At 35.6% G+C, this 21,487-nt stretch overlaps 1 protein-coding gene across 1 annotated transcript; it reads right to left on the reverse strand.

Annotated features, from left to right (window-relative positions):
• Positions 1-2,154: 2,154 nt before the first annotated feature.
• On the reverse strand, positions 2,155-16,696 carry LOC132735709 (uncharacterized). The gene is made up of 8 exons (XM_060722690.1): positions 16,537-16,696; positions 13,247-14,242; positions 11,437-11,499; positions 10,688-10,743; positions 9,369-9,435; positions 7,843-7,920; positions 6,899-7,101; positions 2,155-2,315 (listed from the first exon to the last, which is right to left on the reverse strand). The coding sequence occupies exons 1-8, from the start codon at positions 16,628-16,630 to the stop codon at positions 2,298-2,300; spliced, it is 1,575 nt and encodes a 524-aa protein (XP_060578673.1). The 5' UTR covers positions 16,631-16,696; the 3' UTR covers positions 2,155-2,297.
• Between the last annotated feature and the right edge of the window lie 4,791 nt (positions 16,697-21,487).

Below are 21,487 nucleotides of genomic sequence, written 5' to 3' on the forward strand. Positions count from 1 at the left end.
GAGCAGTATTCAATACAGAGATCTACAATATGATAATCCCAAGCGTAAACTAGCAAAAAACTTCCCGTAAACTAACGATTGTAGGGCCAAACAGTTTAACCAAACAGTAACTAGAAACAAGTCTTATTGGCTGTTTTGTTGGTGTTGTTTGGGTTTCTCCAAAGGAGGTTAGGGTGAATTATTTTTCCTCTTTTTCTTTCGTATTTTTTCAGGGGTGGCGCCATAGTTTCAATGTTTAATTGAAAAAAAGTTACAATTGATATAACAAGTAATGCAGAAAAACCCACAAGCACTGTACGAATCAAAATTGAAATGTTTTCTTGAGCAGTCGAGCGCTCATAAATATTGAAAGATATCAGTTTGAATAAAGAAAATTATGCTGCCCTCACACATAAACCACGACCTTACTGCGACCTGAAAAATAGTAAAATAGCATTTTTCTTTCGAAAATCGTTGGTTTTCTTTCAAATTTCCAAATTTCTCTCGCAGAAAATCTCTCTCGCAGACGTTCGGGACTCTGCAGTCTTGTGTTCAGTACGTTTTCTCTATGTCCTCAATACGACCCTTCTACGTCCATGGCGTTTCCACAGCGACTGTATTGCGTCCCCAAGGCGACCCCACGGCGATCATCGGCGACCCAGCTGCGACTGTGCTATGTTCTCTGCGTCCTTACGGCGACTCTACGACGACTATTGCGTTTGTCCGGCGACTGTCCTGCGACTGTACGACGACCCTACTACGTTCTTGCGACCTAACCAGGACTCAGCAAGAACGCAGAGTTTCTGCGACTGTTTTGTGCATGTTCAAAATAGTCGCCGAAGGTCTGCGACCTTGTGCGTCCATGGGTTCCTCGCTACGACCTCGCTGCGTCCCTGCTGCGTCCATGGCGACTGTGCTGCGTCCTGGGTCGTAGCAAGGTCGCAGTAAGGTCGCGAGGTATGTGTGAGGGCAGTAAAGAACGAACAACTCCCAACAGCTTCATCACTCCTCGCAGACGGTTCAAATAGGGGGAACATAGGGGGATCAATGTGTAGGCTTTTTGCAGCTTTGTATTTTATTGTACCTCGATATGTATTTTGATGTCAGTGCGTGCGCACGTATTACAATCTGGTTTTACTTTTCTTTTGTTTTGCAACAAAGTATATTTCCAAGGCTGCCGATGGCAGAAGAAATGCAAAAGTCAAGATAACAAAATAGTTGCTTTTATACAACAGACGTACTTTTTAAAATATTTTCTCCTAATAAAAGAATACAATGTTATTAGGAACACCGTGACACAACGGACTAGATTTAGAATAAATAAATTTTGGAAATGCAGTTAATCGTTCCATTTATAGTGCAGTCTGGTATTTGAGCGACGATTTTGTCAGAATACTATCAAGTTTTCAGACTTTCTGCCATCATTGGTAGGCTCGAAAATAAACACGAAAAACTTTTCTGTGTGTAAAAGGGTAGGTCATTAAATTGTTAGAATCCATTTCCGAGGTATGGGTCAGTAATTATAATCACGTATTTTTAGCGTATACTTTTCTGTAAGACATATCTATTACATGCAACAAAACTTTACGAAGATTTTTCAAAGTTCGGAAAGGTCCAACACTTTTACAAGTATTTTCAAAGTTCGAAAAGGTCTATATGTCCTCAAATAATAATCCCTTGAAGCCTTGAACAGCGACTTGTGCTCTCAAATAGTGTGCAGCTACAGGCAAATAAATATTAGTGGTGTTCATAATTGAGCCGCGCCACGACAAAACCAACATAATAGGTTTGCGACCAGCATGGATCCAGACCAGCCTGCGCATCATCGCAGTCTGATCAGGATCCATGCTGTTCGCTATCAGTTTCTCTACTTGTTATAGAGTTTGAAAGCGAACAGCATGGATCCTGATCAGACTGCGCGGACCCATTATGTTGGTTTTGTCATGACGCGGTTCATATGTTGTAGGAAGTAAGACAACCAAATGTTACGCTGAGGCCGACGCTAAGCGAGTTGCATAGCCTCATTATTCTTTAAATAGTCAGGCTTAAATGCTTATTAATTGAGTGTTGTTGGCTAAAATGCTAATTAATTGAGTGTTAAATAGTCATTTGGCAACCTGCATAGAAATGCATGTCCTGCGGTTTGTCTATAGTGTATACAAAGAAAACCAGATGTACTTTTAAGCAAAATTTAATGATATTTCTCATTAACAACTCATTAACAATAAAAAAAATTAAAATAACAATAAAAAAGTTAAAATAAAATAGTCAAAAATAACAAGATGGCACTCGATACCTTCGATAAAACAAGGTTTCTTTTATCCCGCTTGATATACCTGAAATGATAAAAAAAATCAAACATTTGTTTATATGTTTTTATATATATTATACAGATTAATTTGTATTTTCAAGCAATACCAGAATTCTAACCTTTTGTCCGGTTGTTTTAGAATTCTAAGCCTTAATAAAATAAATAAAACTATGAACGCTTAATTAAAAAAAAATTAATCAATGTGACAAAATGCATGGCCTAAAGACTGTCTTTTAAAAATTGATGTTTACAACAGATAACCAAAAAATGAACAGAAAAATGAACAAAAGAAAGTGTTTCAATTATTTTAATTCCGAGAACAACGTGCATCAGTTTTGGGGCAATCAAGTATGACAAGTTGATTACATTACCATCAAATTATGTTACCTGACAAACTTACATTTATATAATCATTTTGTTTTCCCATTTTAGTAAAGACATTGAGCTTGACCTTATGACCAAGCGAGGTGGCAACAAACGCCGATATGTCAACATGTTACCGTTTTTCAATTTTGTAATAATGGCCCTGATCATTACCATATGGCTAAAAGAACTACCAGGCGAGGTTTCTACATATGCTGGATATATAATAAAGTATATGGTCGGGAAACATTTTTCAGTCTTGGTATCAGTAATATTGACCACCAAACTCTTTTATACTGGGGAGAGAAAAAATCTACAGTATTTTTCATCATGGCCCTTCGCGCGATGAAAACCGTCGGATGACACTAATGTAATACAGTAGATAAAAATATTCTTATCGGATTCGTCATTTGCAGTTTTTAACCCCCTCCCCCCAGCCAGAAACAGGTATTGAACTGTCAGTCCATCTGTCCGTGGTTAACCTTAAATGGCAAGCTGGATTTTCTAAAGTTCTACGCTAATCGAGAGTACATGATCTGTGAAAGTTACCGGTATTGCTATTTTCAGCGGTTACAATATTGATATGGTTAACATAAACAGGCAAGGTAGGTATACTTATGTTCTATCTGCACTTATGGCTTCATAATGTCCATACTTATCAATACATACAACAGGTAGTTGCCAAGTTATATAGCTGTGTCATAAATACTTTCATGTTATTTCCCTTTTTATCAATGAAAATAGGGCCTTGTATGGTTAACATAGTCCGGCAAGTTAAATATATATATATTATAAATTTCCCCTTATTACAAATTTCCCCTTATTACTTCATTAAATTTGAGATATCTTCCATATTTGGTTGGTAGATACCTTAAATGATCCAACTTTGTAATAGAAAGAGCACCGAAACACGAGGCTATCTGATTTGTACGAGAGGGCGTAGCCCCCGAGTATAAATCAGATTGCCGAGTGTTTTGGTGTTCTTTCTCTTTTGTATCATAGTCAAACATGACAGCATGTTCCCTGTTGTCATAATACGAAACCCCAGAAAAAAATGAACCAATGAACGAGCATTTGAATATGACATTTCTGCCCCTTTCCCTTTCTCTGCCGTTACAATATGTAAACCCCAGCAAAAATGAACCAATCAACTGGCATTATCTGGAGTGCGGGTAACTGATACCTGCACTCCAGTTACCGCACTGTGCATGTATATGTATAAGATTTAACTCTGACGCATTTTCAACAGAAAAGTCCCCCAACTATGATACAAGTGGAGTAAGGAGACACTAGGGCTATGGTCAAAGTTAAATAGATTTATACATTTTTATTCAACCTTTTATTTTTAGTTTATGTATTTCATGTTCAAGACTGACATGCCTATGTAGGTACTCTTCCCTTGGGTTTAGTAAAGTGTCAAATATTTAGGTCAAGGTCACCGATGTCAAAACATGTTTTTTCACTTTTACATGTATATTTCTTTTGACAGATGTCATATTTGGAAGGAACATAGAATAAGCAGTCTACCTTTGGAATGTTAGTACACTTAGATCAAACTCGCAAGTGCTAAACATAGATTTTTATACACCCCCAAACAACTTTTTAAAGAGATGTTTTTCATATTTGGTAGGAAGAACCTGCACTGTCTTTCTTTGGATAGGGTTTTTGGGGACAAGGTTATGCGTCCCGATGAATGATTTAACATTTGCTTAAACAGCTTTTATTTATCAAGGTAGGTCGATGACCACGTAGGTTCTTAGCTAGGATTTAGCTAGAGATAAAGTTTGGTCACAAATGCCAACAATTGTTTATTTTACACTTTTGCCAATAGAACTTGTATTTAACGATAGATTTTCTTTCATATTTGGCAGGAAGATATTTGCATTGTCTTCCTTTAGATTGATTTAGGGTTAGTGGGTCAAAGTCACTGGTTGCCAATAATGGATTTCTAAATATTTGCTTACTATAACACTCTAATCTAATATGTTGATACTTTTTATATTTAGATTGAACATGCCTTATATGGTCCATTATGGGAGTCACAAGGTTAAGGTCAGGCGAAACCCTGTTCCAAGTATCTGTGGGGGGGGGGGGGGTGTTGCTTAAAAGTTAAGGGCTTAAATCTGTTACAACAATATAAAAATTAGATGAAAATTATACATTGCTTTATAACGCTCGACGGGTGGCTACACTGAAAAAAAAAGATGTGAATTACATGTAGCTATGCGATATTAAATTAGTACAAAAATGATAGTATGGCCTTATATATATGACGGTATGGAGCAGATACGGAATGACGAATTTTTAATTATGAAATGAAGACTTAACATTTGACCTTACAGTGTGACCTTGACCTTTGGCGTAGCAACCCAATAGTTGCGCTCTGCACAATTTTATCATGGCGATCACTTGTGCCAAGTTCTTTGGAAACTAGAAATGTGTCATCATGCCACGGATGCCCCCGCATGCAGCCAAAATTTCAGATGCTGCATTAATTATTTTTTTCATTTTTAAGTTCAAAGCCCTTAAAACTTTTCAATGTTAACACAAACCATTTTCATACAATGTTCAAGGCACTGAAATTATTCAGTCTTAACCTTTTAAAAATAGCATATTGCATATTTGTAGCCAAAATAATGTGCTGAAACTGAAAGTTCAAAATTTTTCCAACATTCAGGAAAGATAAGTTTGTCTAAAATCATTGAACCACAACCAAATTCAAACTTAAACTGCTTATTCCTAAGATGTATCTATATTATTTTCAAAGTGAAAGGGACATAACTCTGCAAATTCCAACTTGACCTGCCCATTCCTTTGACATATCCATATGTCAAATTTAAGTTGAATATGTAACACTGTTGGGTAGATAATGAACAGACACTGTAAATTTCATATTATTTTCAAAGTGAAAGGGGCATTACTCTGCCAAAAATCATTGAACCATGACCAAATTCGAACTTGGCCTCGGCATTCCAAAAACATATCCATATGTCAAATTTGAGTTGAATGTGTTGTACCATTGGGAAGATAATAAACGGAAACTGAAAATTTCATATTACTTTCAAAGTGAAAGGGGCATAACTCTGCCAAAAATCATTGAACCATGACCAAATTTGAACTTGACCTGCGCATTCCTTTGACGCATCCATATGTCAAGTTTGAGTTGAATGTGTTGTACCGTTGGGGAGATAATGAATGGAAACTGAAAATGTCATATTATTTTCAAAGTAAAAGGGGCATAACTCTGCCAAAAATCATCGAACCATAACCAAATTCGAATTTGACCTGTATTTTCTCATGACATATTCATATGTCAAGTTTGAGTTGAATGTTTTGTACCGTTGGGGAGATAATGAACGGAAAGTGAAAATTTCATATTATTTTCAAAGTAAAAGGGGCATAACTCTGCAAAAAATCATCGAACCATGACCAAATTCAAACTTGACCTGTATTTTCTCATGACATATCCATATGTCAAGTTTGAGTTGAATGTGTTGTACCGTTGGGGAGATAATGAACGGAAACTGAAATTTCTTATCATTTTCAAAGTAAAAGGGGCATAACTCTGCCAAAAATCATCGAACCATGACCAAATTCGAACTTGACCTGTATTTTGTCATGACATATCCATATTTCAAATTTGAGTTGAATGTGTGCAACCGTTCTTAAGATAATGAACGGAAACTGATGATGACGGAATGACACAATGACGGAAGGACGGAAGGATGGAATGACGGAACAGGGTAACACTACATGCCCCGGCCATTACATGGCGGGGACATAAAAAAATGGCAGTTTTAAAAGTTATGGAGCGGACACGAACGTGTTACGGACTGACAGACGGACTGGCGGACAGACGGACTGACAGACAAAGCCTATTCCGCGGAAGGGGATTAATTACAACTTTTGTGGTTAGTTTGAAAATATGGATACAAGCGAGTTGTCAAGCATCTTTTAGGCATTTAATGTTTAAAAGATATTGGACGACAAAGCCAATTGCGCGAATAAAACTGATAACGGGCATAAACGGGCATAAACTGGTATTTCGGTCAGATAGTCAGTTTTAAAGGCTATAAGGTCAAAGGCTATAAGGCTATAAGGTCAAAGGCTATAGATCAAATTATCTGCCATCTGTATGTTGCTAGCACTGTTTTAAATACCTAAATTATTGTATGTAAATAGCACGAGATTCGTAGAACAAGATGACTTATTATGTTAAAGATTGCAACAAACAATGAGGCTTACCTGTGCTGCTCCAACAACAAGGGCAAGCCCGAGAGTGACAATAAGACGCTTTTCAGGGTTCGTTCTTGCCTCCAAGTACTCGGGAGATTGACTAGTGTTGGCAATTGTCTGCAGACACAAATCATATAGGTCTATCGACTCTTGAAACAGAACTTTCGACATTTCGTCCATTGGCCATGGCGTTGTAGTTTCAGCTCTCAGTCCTGAAATGACATTGTGAAATTCCAAATTCAATTAAGACCATCAAGAAATCGCAAGGGGAAAATGGTCGCTTAACACAGACGAGAACATATCTCCAGATATAAACAACTGTTAAGCATTTACCGAAAAAAAAGCTAAACAAGAGCAAGTCGTGGCAATATAAGCCCGAATGTTAATTCTAAGTTAACAATTAAGTATGATCTTGACCAAAGGAAGATACATGCGCGGTGCACAAGATCTAATTATGTTTAACATTTCTGCAAAGTAGTTTTTTTTATTTCCTTCAACCATTTCAAAAGATACAGACCGGAAACTAAACCGCTAACAGACGGTGGACGGACAGACCATCGCCTACACTAACACACTGACGTCATATGCGTGAAAAACAAACGCAGCAATAAACACTAAAAGTAATAAGTTTTAACGTGAGAATATTATCAATAGTTAACATGACGCTTAAATCCATGTTCTCTTTCAAACCATAAGTGACTTTATCCGGATTGTAAAACTTATGATGATTTCAAAACAATATAATTATTTCAAAACAATCCTGTTATTATTTCGATTTTAAAACATTATAGAATTATTTTAATCATCAAAGTATAGTAACAACAGTGTCAGTATATTTTTAGATCATTTTGGTCAGAAAAACCGGTTTACTCTTCACTAAATTGCTATGAATTTAAACTACTTAATTGTATCAAACTACTGTATGTAAGAGTTCGTGTAATCACGTGCTTTACCTGCTTGCTTGTATCGTCGAGAATTCTTTGATTTTGTTATGGCTTCAACATTGTCCCTTTCAGCAAGAAGGTTCACACCTGCACACAAAATGTTTGGTTATTTAAAGAATTAGATTTTCATTTGGAAGAACAAGTGTCTATACGAATGAGTTATTAATGACCTACAACAGTCTGTCTGTATATAACATTTTGGCACAAAAATTGTTTCAATAGTGTGCATGACAAATTCGTGTCAAATAGCCTTTGAGAATGAAATCATAGGCACTCGGTTCCACAACTGTTTTTGATTTTTAATTTCTTTAAAAAAAATTTAATTTGTATAAAAATACTACAAGATTTCGCAGCCGCCATGTTTTAAAACAACGGAAGTGCGTTGTCTGGTTTACAATTTTTATAAATATAACTGGTTCCCCAGTCACACTTAAAAGAATATTGTCGATGCGGGTAGAAATAGAATCGTGACGCAATTCAAGACAATCCATTCAAAAATAACAAAGTTACAGCCAATTATAGCCAAAAAAAATGAATGTTCAATAATTTGGCCTTCAAAGTCAAGGTCATTTATGACTGAAGGTCAAGGTCTGTCTAGTTATTTTTAAGGGATATCCTTGAATATTATTATGTTCAAGTTTGAAGACAATCCTTTCAAAAATAACAAAGTTACAGCCAATAATAGCCAAAAAAATGAAAATTTCAATAATTTGACCTTCAAAATCAAGGTCATTTATGAGTGAAGGTCAAGGTCTGGCTGGTTATTTTTAAGGGATATCCTTGAATATTATTATGTTCAAGTTTGAAGACAATCCATTCAAAAATAACAAAGTTACAGCCAATAACAGCATGAACAAGCAAAAATTGGACTTTTAACCTTGAAGGTAAAGGTCATTTATGGATGAAGGTCAAGGTTAGTGTGGTCTACTGAAAGGTCTTGTCCCGAGGGTTGTTGTGGCCAAGTATGAAGACAATACACCAAGAAATAAAAAAAGTTATGATCCAGGTACAAGTTTGCGGACGGGAACGGCAACGGCAACGGCAACGCCGACCTGACTAACAATACCTCTACTTTTTTTTTCAAAAAGAAAAGTCGAGCTAAAAATGTTAAATCTCATTTAAAAGTTTATTATTCTGTTTCTCTCCCCTGTCCACTGATCATGTATTACATTGTTATGGGAAAAAAACCTGTTGCGTATAAGCAAGCCTGTTTCAGTTCTCGGGATGCTCAGAGACTTGTTATTTTACATAAGTAACCCGAATAAACAAAACATTTGAGCCGCGTCACGACAAAACCAACATAATGAGTTTGCGACCAGCATGGATCCAGACCAGCCTGCGCATCCTCGCAGTCTGATCAGGATCCATGCTGTTCGACCCTATGACAAGTAGAAAAACTGACGGCGAACAGCATGGATCCTGATCAGATTGCGCGGATGCGCATGCTGGTCTGGATCCATGATGGTCGCAAACCCATTATGTTGGTTTTGTCGTGACGCGGCTCATTTCAGATTGAAAGAAATTGAACTACTTACACTGTAAAAGACCAAAATTCTTTCGACCAAAGTCCCGTATTTCATCTTTCACTTTCTCTTTCGACTTCTGTTAATATGCATGTATAAGAAAGTAGAATGTTGAAACATGATAGAAACCGCATACTTTATTATAGAAAACTGTATGAATATCCAACGCATTTTTGTCTTCTGTTGTAGGGGTTGGATTAGGTTTCACCACGCACTTAGATCATATAGCGTGGTTCATGCTTTACTGTTGTGGAAGAAGACCTAAGTTGCCCATCTGTACATGATTTCAGCACAAGCAGCCACCTGAGTAGAAGAACCTATGACGTTTTCACATGAAATAGTATTTACCTGGTAGGATTCGAACATACAGCGATCGGGGCAAGTGGTTAAAAGAGAACGACATTCAACCACTCCGCCTCTACGCCTCTTAATCAAACTTTTGGACTTTCACTTAACATAGCTCTAAATATTGTCGAAAACTCTGTTCGGAGAAACAGGTTGGAAACGGAAAAACAGGTTGGAAACGCTCCAAGGGTAGCGAGTGTGACACAAGCAGCATGACTGCAGATTCGTGCTATTTTTATGAAAATCTCGTATATATAATTTAACAATAAAATATTGTTTAATGGACAAATAAAGTAATTTACACATTGCAAATGTCTCTTGCAATTCAAACAAATGAGCAAAAAAAACAAAAAACAAACAAAAAACTGACGCAGTAACCACATGGTGAAAAGTTCTGCAAAATCAGTTTTATGAATCCAACATGATATTTTGATTTCAATCTTTTTTTACAATATAAGTATATTTTTCTACAGTTTCGATTATTTTTATATTCTGGCTCATTTGGAATCCTGCAGCTTAAAATATTTCTTCAAATATTAAAAAAGTTTTCTTTAAAAAGTAGAATTAATTATATCCCCAATATGTTAAAGAAACTCCATCGATTTCCAAAAGCCTAAAACATTAAAATTACCGTTGCGCAGCTGCACGAGGGTAAATGATGATATGATAGAGAATAATGCCCAGAATTCAATCTTAAGCCGGTATATAGTGCGAAAATTAGCCCAGTTTTAAAATTTAGCCCAGTTTAAAACGTTTAAACGCTTTACATTTTTAGTTATTTTGAACAATAATTATTCCGAGAAAAATAGAAAAGGAACAAATTCTTAAAATTTTGTACACATTGATGCAAAGTCAAATGGTATATAGTTAAATTATGTTTAAGTCACGCCGTGACAAAAATCTCTCAGTGGAGTCCCTTTAAAGTGTCGAAAAGATTTAAAACAAGATCTAAGACAAGGAACTAAAACAAATAGAAATATACTTACAGATTCAACCGCTTCCAATATAAGCGGACAAGCAACAGTCAGGAATTTGTTTTTAGCTGTAAGGTACACAAAATCGTACATCAATGGTATGTCAACATAAATAATTTTGTTATCAAAAAAAAATATTTTGCAGAATCTTATAAATGTAATTATTTTAGATAAAGAAAACCCTGTAAATAAAGGTCATCTTTTGTTAACTCTTTACCGCTGAGATGGAATAAAGAAACCACCAGATCAAGACAACTTGTCTAAATGACCATTATTCGGCTTTGCGTTTGATGGTCGTTGTTAACAAGTTTTACTGTACGTTTTTAAGCAGTTATTTAAATCTGCACAGTTTAAGTAAGCTTTTAAAACTTAAATATGTTAATTATTTTTACGTCTTGCAAAAAAATGGATACCTTAAGACATGTCAAATTTCAAACACTTTATATATGACTGCTGAAATTGAAATGGCATGAAAGGAGGTTTGAATATTTGAGCCGCGTCACGACAAAACCAACAGTGCATTTGCGACCAGCATGGATCCAGACAAGCCTGTGCATCCGCGCAATCCGATCAGGATCCATGCTGTTTGCTTACAAACCCTTTAACAAGTAGAGAAACTGAAAGCGAACAGCATAGATCCTGATCAGACTGCGCGGATGGTTTGGATCCATGCTGGTCGCAAACCCATTATGTTTATGTTTTGTCATGGCGCGACTCAAATATCGTCTATGTATTTTTAAAATGATAAAACAATAACTTACGTTTGTTGGGCAGAGACTCTGTCACAGCTCGTGATGTAATACATCTACCAAGCAGACTTGCAACTAAATACAGAGTAAAATAAACATGTTAGTGATAGGGTAGAAGGTTTTTAAATGGGGTAATAGAACGCAATTCTAATTAAATACAGTTCACAGTAAATTCAAGCGATTTAGGCAAACCAAGATAATGAAATGAGCCTTAAAAACTTTAGATAATTATAAAAAAAATCGATACAAATCATTCTGTACGATTTCAGGATTTTTTGTTTGCTTCCGTCTTTAATGAATTAAGACTATACAAAAATGTAGTGTTTACGTTTATGTATGCAAGTGCATATTTGCACATGACTAAAATGCATGGTTATATTATTAGTGTTTAACGTTGGTACTCATTAGTAATCGTGACTTGACGTGTTTATATACACACGGCTGCAATTAATTGAGGAAATCTCACTTTTTCCGCAAAAAAAAAAAATGTTTGTAGTATAAATTCGTTATAAATATTCATAACTAGTTATATGACCGTATATAAACGGTTGCTGGCACCTAGCGGTTTATATAGGGCGAGTTATATGACCGTATATAAACGGTTGCTGGCACCTAGCGGTTTATATAGGGCGAGTTATATGACCGTATATAAACGGTTGCTGGCACCTAGCGGTTTATATAGGGCGAGTTATATGACCGTATATAAACGGTTGCTGCCACCTAGCGGTTTATATAGGGCGAGTTATATGACCGTATATAAACGGTTGCTGGCACCTAGCGGTTTATATAGGGCCATTAAACCCGTCAAAATCTTTTATACTTATTTACATGCAAGAGAGTGTACACTCTGTTACTAGGAAACTCTGTAAACATACATAGCAAGTGGAAAAATAATGAATAGAAATTGAAAAACTATTAGAGAGGTTAGGTTTACAATTTTCCATCATACCTTAATAAACAATTTTTCACGGAAATTTATGTCATTACACCAGTTAGTATTTTCCTACAAAAGCCTATAAAATATAAAATTACAACTTCAAAATGGTTAAAACTTCCTCATCTTAAGCACGCCATTGTGTAGCGCGCGACCCAGCCGGCACCACTCCCAACATGCCAGATAAAACTTCCGGCGTGGGTAAAACGGAAACAAGTTTGGGCCTTTAAGCAGCATGCCTCCAAATTAGCGAAAATATTCCAACAAATTAAACTTAGAGAAAAATGTACTATGATTTTACGAAAAGTAGAAAGATGCAAGATTCAAGTCATAATTTACATGTTATAAGCGATAAATAGTAAATTTTTCATTATGTGTAACTATATTTCTACTGCGTTACTAACGCGTTAAGGGCATTTTTGCATATTTTGACCTCTTTTTGTGTAATTAATGTGGGACGTAAAGGCTGTTGAAAATGTGTAAATTGCTTCCTTTTGGTTACTATACAATTTTATACTTTTAATTACATTTTTAAAATTTTCATGAAAATAAGCATTTATCTGAAGGCGTGCTGCTTTAATCATTATTTGTTGCGGTTATCTAAAGGATCAACGTGTGTTCGAGCTTGCATGGACCCGAACCCGAATACTGATGCTAAATATGCCAATTTTGCTTAAATAAGCATACAAATTTCCGTATAACCAAGTGCACTTTTTTTTTCAACTCGGTATAGCAAACTTGCTTACTAGAGTGAAAGAATGTATATGTATGTAGTCTATGCTTAATGATGGTCCATCCAAAATAATTAACATCTAATGAAAAACGACCTTACAAAAGTGCAGATTTATAAATAGATCTGTAACATTTTCAAAATTATCACAAACTTACATTCAATCATCGCATATGGCCAGTTTTTAGAGTTTGCTTCTCCAATGACATTGTTATCTCGAATCTCTTCCTGGAGAAGGTAGGCCCTCAGGTTAGCGATCGCCATTTGCCCAGACCCACTCGTTGCTCCATTGACCCCGTGATCCCTAGCCTTTTCTTGAAGAAACTCGTCGCTCTGGATATCGGTCGCCATTTGCCCAGACCCACTCGTTGCTCCATTGACCCCGTGATCCCTAGCCTCTTCTTGAAGAAACTCGTCGCTCTGGATATCGGTCGCCATTTCCCCAGACCCACTTGTTGCTCCATTGACCCCGTGATCCCTAGCCTTTTCTTGAAGAAACACGTCGCTCTGGATATCGGTCGCCATTTCCCCAGACCCACTTGTTGCTCCATTGACCCCGTGATCCCTAGCCTTTTCTTGAAGAAACACGTCGCTCTGGATATCGGTCGCCATTTCCCCAGACCCACTTGTTGCTCCATTGACCCCGTGATCCCTAGCCTTTTCTTGAAGAAACACGTCGCTCTGGATATCGGTCGCCATTTCCCCAGACCCACTTGTTGCTCCATTGACCGCCTTATCTCTAGCCTTTTGTAGAAACTCGTCGCTCTGGTTATCGGTCGCCATTTCCCCAGACCCACTTGTTGCTCCATTGACCCCGTGATCCCTAGCCTTTTCTTGAAGAAACACGTCGCTCTGGATATCGGTCGCCATTTCCCCAGACCCACTCATTGCTCCATTGACCGCCTTATCTCTAGCCTTTTGAAGAAACTGGTCCCTCTTGTTATCGGTCGCCATTTCCCCAGACCCACTTGTTGCTCCATTGGCCCCGTGATCCCTAGCCTCTTCTTGAAGAAACAGGTCGCTCTGGATATCGGTCGCCATTTCCCCAGACCCACTCATTGCTCCATTGACCGCCTTATGTCTAGCCTTTTGTAGAAACTGGTCCCTCTTGTTATCGGTCGCCATTTCTCCAGATCCGCTAAACGCTCTGTACTCTATAACAGATGCATATATACAGTAAAATTTCATTGTAAAAATAAAGCAAAAAACGTTTTTTATCTACATGTAGTTTTTAGTGGCTATACCCAACCAAAAAATTGAAATTATTACACAAACGTATTACATATTCGTAAAATAACTAGAACTCCGCGAGTCGGATGTGTCGCCTTGTGATTAATGTAGTTTAAAAGAAATGGCCAGGACAAAAATGAAATGGGAAAAATAATAAGTGCAATAACTAAAAAAAATAATAAGTGCAGAGCAGCAGTTATTGTGCACTGCACTTCTTATCAATAAGATCTATCATTCTATGATGTTTCAAGTCCATAGCTTTCATACTTGAGGAGAAATGATCAGGACAAAAATAAAGTAAGAAAATCAACAAAGGGCAATAACTAAAAAAATAAGAAATGCAGAATACCAGTTCTTATGCACTGCACTTTTTCTTAATGAGATCCATCATACAATGAAGTTTTAATCCATAACTTATTCTTTCGGAGAAATGGCCTGGACAAAAATTAAGTATGAAAATAAACAAGGGCCATAACTCAGATATTAAGAAATGCAGAGTACCGATTCTTGTGCACTGCACTATTTCTTAATGAGATCTATCATCCTATGAAGTTTCAAGTCCATAGCTTTTATACTTAAAGAGAAATGGCCCGGACAAAATTAAAGTATGAAAATAAACAAAGGGCAATAACTCAAAAAATAAGAAATGCAGAGTACCTGTTCTTGTGCACTGCACTACTTAATGAGACCTATCATTCTATGAAGTTTCAAGTCCATGGCTTTTATACATTAGGAGAAACGGCCGGACAAAAATAAAGTATGAAAATTAACAAAGGGCAATACCTCAAAAATTAAGAAGTGCCGAGTACGCGTTATTGTGCACTGCATTCTTCTTAATGAGATCTATCATCCTATGAAGTTTCAAGTCCATAGCTTTTTTGGTTGAAGAGAAATGGGCCGGACAAAATTTAAGCATCCGCGCAGTCTGATCAGGATCCATGCTGATCGCTTACAAACCCTATTACAAGTAGAGAAACTTACTGCGAACAGCATGGATCCTGACCAGACTGCGCAGATGCGCAGGCTGGTCTGGATCCATGCTGGTCGCAAACCCATTATGTTGGTTTTGTCGTGACGCGGCTCAATTATGATCTAAAGGAAGAGTGGAATAGGCGCATGTATACAGTTAGTCTAACCCCGGAAAGTACCAGAAATTTAAACATTTAGAATACCTTACAAGTTTGCAGTATAAATAGTCTTATTGTCGGTTCTGTTCTAATAAAGGCCCCATAATGCAAAATTGAATTATAAATACAGTTGTCAGAGATATATGAATTTATTTCGTTTTATAAACATGTCCAATTAAATTTATAGTGCGTTTAAAGCGAAGACGAATATATTGCGATTTATTTTAATAAATACAACGTAATTTTATAACAACGTTGTAGCATCGTCGCATGGATTCGATAATGTTGCTTATAATTTACCGGGGCGATTTGCCCTTTAAGAAAATACATGCCAAATTTATATGCCCAAGAAGGTTTGGTGCAATGCCACATATCGCCGAGGAACTATGCGAATTCTATTCAGGAGCGGATAAAAATACGCCTAATATATAATTATACAATATATAGAGATATATGAAACAAATAGATTATCATTCAAACACGTATCGTCTGTATTCATTGAGAATTTCAATATAATAGAACATTGACGCACAGACCATGTACATTAAGGATTAAGTGTAAATTTAAAATACAACGGGAAAACTGAAACGATTCATTGACCCGTCGACAAGAAAATATTTTGAAAAAAACTATAACCGTCCTGCTCTGATAACCTTTCATTCATCCAAATATGAGCCGCGTCACGACAAAACCAACATAATAGGTTTGCGATAAGCATTGATCCAGACCAGCCTGCGCATCCGCGCAGTCTGATTAGGATCCATGCTGTTCGCTTACCAGTACAAGTAGAGAAACTGATAGCGAACAACATGGATCCTGATCAGACTGCGCGGATGCGCAGGCTGGTCTGGATCCATGCTGGTCGCAAACCTATTATGTTGGTTTTGTCGTGACGCGCCATCATATCTTTTTTAATCACGATAATTATAAAAACAATTATTATAACACAGACCATAACAGCTTTATTTTGCGTTCGTATCACTTTACGAGTACACGTGCACGTGTGACTCGCGAGTTTGACAAAGCCACGTGGCTTCGTTCCCTTAAAACTATTTTTTCACAAATTTAAAAATAAACTAGAAACCCCTTACCTTCTAGAAAACGGCGTCGTTGAAAATCTGCATGGCGGCCATCAACACCGCACACAAAGACCACGCACAAAGCAATGAAAACTTGAAGCTGCATTTCTAGATTTTATGTCGTCTGTCCAAGAAGAAAAGTGAAAAGTGAAGGAGCTGTTGCATGCGCCGGTATTTATACCCATAGTTACACAAAGTGAGGCCCCAACGACAAAAATAAAGCACGTTTTCGTGAATAAATAGATAAGCCGAGAAAGCGATTATGCGATTGAATTGTGAGTATTTCCCTCTTGCGAGATTTATTCGACACCTTATTGCAATTGAAACAAATAAAGCTCCCAAAGTTATAAACATCTTTGTAATACATTTTGTGTTTTTCATTTATAAAAACAAAGGTAAAGTGATTTTCATAATGTACATCATCATTAGTTCATCATTTACATCATCATGATGATCATCAAAACATCATCATTATCTTTATCAGAACATCATCATCATCATCATCATCATCATCATCATCATCATCATCAACATCATCATCATCAACAACAACAACAACAAATCATTATCATTATCATCATCATCATCATCATCATCATCATTATCATCAACAACATCATCATCATCATAAGTATCTTATCATCATCATTATAAGATCATTATCATCATCATCATCATTATCATTATTTTTATAAGAACATCATCATCAGTACTTGACAATAAAATGAGTGAATTGAGTTCATAAAAGAAAAACATCATTATAATCATCAATATACAGCCATCATTTATTATATCATCATCATCAGCAGCAGCAGCAGCAGCATAATAAACATCATTCGTACAACATAACTATTAGCTATCCTTCATTACCGTCATATTTCTATTATTATTAGTAGAAGTATTATCTTTTATCATCAACGTCGTTTACAACAGAACATCATTTTTGTTCTTCAATACATCAACATCATCATCATCGCCATCATCTGTATCATAATCATCATCATCATCATCAGCATCATCATCATCTTACCACACTGTGAGAAAATATTATACTAGAGATGATAACAATATTCAGTTTAAGCGCTTAAGTTTAAACTCTTTATTTTTACACTATACGTCACAGTATTTTTGCAATGACCTGTATATTTGGCTGCTCCTCCTCCTAACAAGTCATTCAATCTTGTTCGCGCATGCTTAGTAAACTGGGTATATAAACCAAGCACGCTTTTGCAAATTCCTTTTCAATCCAGTCTCCGAGCTCCAAAAGCTGCCGTGAACTAACACGGAAAAATAAAATCTAACATAAAATTAAATGTTTTTGCAATCAATAACGAAGCAAAACCTATTTTATAATATTCTATTTTATATAAAGGTTCAAACTCTATTAACTTTATGTTACTAAATGACCAGTCATGACGGAAATTTTATGCCAACCATAAATAAAATAAGTTAAACATATATGTTGCATTTATTATCATTTGTTCCTTTAAAGTAACTATGTTGAAAAAATAATTATGATTTGAGTGATAATGATGATGATAATTTGGATGAGGAAGGTTATTATTATAATTATTAATAAGTTTAATCATAAATTTGTATATGATTAAATGATGTACTGATGGTGATGATTTCGATGTACTGATGATGGTGCTGATGTACTAATGATTGGTATGATGATGATGATGATGATGTTCTGATGGTAATGGTGATGATATAATGGTGTACTGATTATTATATTGATGATGAATATTGTATACTGATGATGATAATGATGATTATGATGATAATGATTATGGTGAACTGATAATAATATTTATGATTATTATGATACACTGATGATGATGGCTATTATGATGCTCTGATGATGATTGTTGTTTTTATGATGTAGTGATGATGATTATTATGATGATCACGTCCATGAAAAATTCATTTTTGCGATAATCTTACTATGAATATGTTTGGTAGTCTTGACAATATTGACGAATTCAGCTGATGTGTCACGTGACTAATTTGATTCCGTCCGGACATATTTTCACGGTTCAATGGTCGTTTTTTTTTTCAAATCTGTCACTTAGCTTGTTTTCAAAGAAAACAATAACGGTAAGGTATTTCGAGTAAGAGGTCAGTGGTTCAGAAGATATCTGTGCGAGATTTTGTTGTTGTTTTGGTTTGGGAGGGGGAGGGGTCTCGCGAGGCAGCGGGTATAGTTTTACAGTTTGATGAAAATTTACCATTTGGCCGTCCTTGAAGGGGAACGAATTTAACCGTGGGTTTCGATTGCCAAAAAAAAAAAAAACGTTATTTGTCGGGGAAGGAGACAATTGACATGTACATAATTTTATTTCTTTTTTTATATTTACAGCTTAGCCAGAAGGGCCTCTTAATGAAATCACATGTTTTATGAAGCACGCAATTTTCGTGCAAAATGAAATCCACGAAAAACTGACTCTTCAATAGCATGCATGTACACGTGTTATAATGTGTGTATCTGATATTGTTCGGCATTATTAACTTTAGACTGGTTTATTCTCGGGGTGTTATTTTTTCCATAGTTTCCGTAAATTGTAACGATTTGTTTTCAATGATTGTATGGTCAACTTTCAAGCAATAATTACAGCCCGAGAAAAGCGAATAATATTTTTATTTACTTTAACATTTCTTTCACCTATAAAAAATATCAGAGATATGCATGTATAATTATATTCAGCATGTGTTGATAAATGAAAAGTTTGTTGATTTTTTTTGATAAAGAAGTATATGTCAAACATGAAAATGCACCATTTGATTGGCGCATGCTAAAGGAATCGTTTACGACTGAAAGAAATCTCTCTTGAATCTTGAATTTTTATAAGTATTTTAAAGCAATATATTTTAATATATATTGTATAAAGTTTTATCTGATGAAATATTTTTTATAAAAATTAAAAACATTTAAATTGTGTCACATCCATAACATAATCATGACTAGTGGCCATTCACTTATTTAAACTTAGAAACAATCCTTACAAATGCGAATGAAACTCGACAAATTATTTTATATTATTATTATATTTTACTCTATAGACAATATATTTAAATTTAACTGATTATCAAAGGGTTGAGACGAATATAGTCTCTATTAAATCAATAATTTTTAAAGCTTCTATATATTATGTGCTGTAGGAGAGTCACATAAAATACACAAATGTAGCAAAAATATTGCCATATGTAATCGAGAACAGACCCGGCGCGTGTTTCTGATCATGTAACAGATTTTTTAAAATGAGCCGCGTCACGACAAAACCAACATAGTGCGTTTGCGACCAGCATGGATCCAGACCAGTCTGTGCATCCTATAACTGACAAGTTTTGTTATAGATTGGATTTGTTAAAGTTTTAATAATTTTTTCGTTTCAGTTTTCCTTCATCCGATGCTTTTCCAGAGATAGAGGTCATTTTTCTGGTTCTTCGATGTTCTTTATTCTTAGTGCATATAGGGCTGATTTTCCAATTCGACGAAGTCTTTATTCCATGATAGCGACGGACGTTTCACAGGCACCAGGCAACATATATTAGCACAAGTATCTGGATTTTGAAAATAATTGTTGATATATGCTACCAATAATAAGCCACATTCCCACTTGTGTCTTGTTTTATATAAATTATATATTTAGTGTAAATAATTTACTAGTATTAGGTCTAATCACTGTTAAGGATATTTACAATTTGACGGCTTATATAAGAAAATAATTGTTAAGCAATAGAGTAATCTCCCTTTTGTAAAGTCAAGAGCGGCGGATTTGTCTCCCTTTGAAAAAATTTTAAAATTCGGCAGTAAATGTAATAGTTCTCTCCCTTATAACAGTCTTTAATTGGTAATTTTTCCCTCTTGAGAAAATATTACAAATGAAGGTTTAAAAGCATATGATACTGTTACATATTGAAACTGTATAATAGAGTTTGTTTTATTTGTGTAATTAATTTATAAGGTTGTACCAACAGTGAAATTTGATTATGTACATACATATAATTTTTCTTCTAAAACAATTTTCAAGCATCCAAGGATATGTTTTGCTGTGTATTGCACATGTTATTTGTATAATCAGTAGTCATTAAAATCTATGTATTCATTTTTTTACACTTTTATCGAAAATAGATTTCTAATTACCTCCCTTATTTACACGAAATGTAAATTCGGTAATATCTTTTGCAAATAATGCTTTTTTTGAACTTACAATGTTAATCTTTAATTGAGCATCGGATTTATGATATTAAACCTTTAAAAATTTGAGTTACAAGATCTTTAAAAGTAGCTGTGTAAATTTTACAACTTACAATTTAAACACTATAGATTGCACTTACACTGTAAAAAAGATAAAGGTCTTGTTTATTATAGTGTCACCAACCTGTGATCTCGGACAGAAGTTTCACTTTTTGTTTGATGTAAATAAAGCACTGCATAGCCTAAAGTTGGCAGCCTATCAGCCCTAAATTGGCAGCCGAAAGATAGTAGCCGTATAGCCTAAAGTTGATAACCTAGAAACCTATAAATACAGCATAACAGATGAAGTTTGCAGTCTACAACCTAAAATTGGCTGCCTTGCAGTCTTAAGTTGGCAGCCTAACAGCCTGAAGTTGGCAGCCAAATGTTGGCAGGCTTTCAGCCTAAAATTGGCAGTCTAGCAGCTTCAAGTTGGCAGCCTAACAGCCTTAAATTGGCAGACGAACAGCCTATAATTAGCAGTCTAGCAACTTTAAGTTAGCAGTCTAATAACCTAAAATTGGCAGCTTAACAACCTAAATTGGCAGCCAATAGCCTGTAGTAGGCAGTTTAGCATCCTAAATTTGGCAGTCCAGCTGCCTAAAAAAACGAAGAATATTTAAAACATGAAAACAGTCGGAAATACACTAGAAGCACTTCCTGAGATCATTACTCGCTTATTTTCACGGAGTATCGTTGCAAGACAAAAAATAACAAGCCAAA

This window comes from Ruditapes philippinarum, unplaced genomic scaffold (assembly GCF_026571515.1).
Source record: "Ruditapes philippinarum isolate M1 unplaced genomic scaffold, ASM2657151v2 ctg2228_1_1_1_1, whole genome shotgun sequence".
In the NCBI taxonomy this organism is placed as follows: domain Eukaryota; kingdom Metazoa; phylum Mollusca; class Bivalvia; order Venerida; family Veneridae; genus Ruditapes; species Ruditapes philippinarum.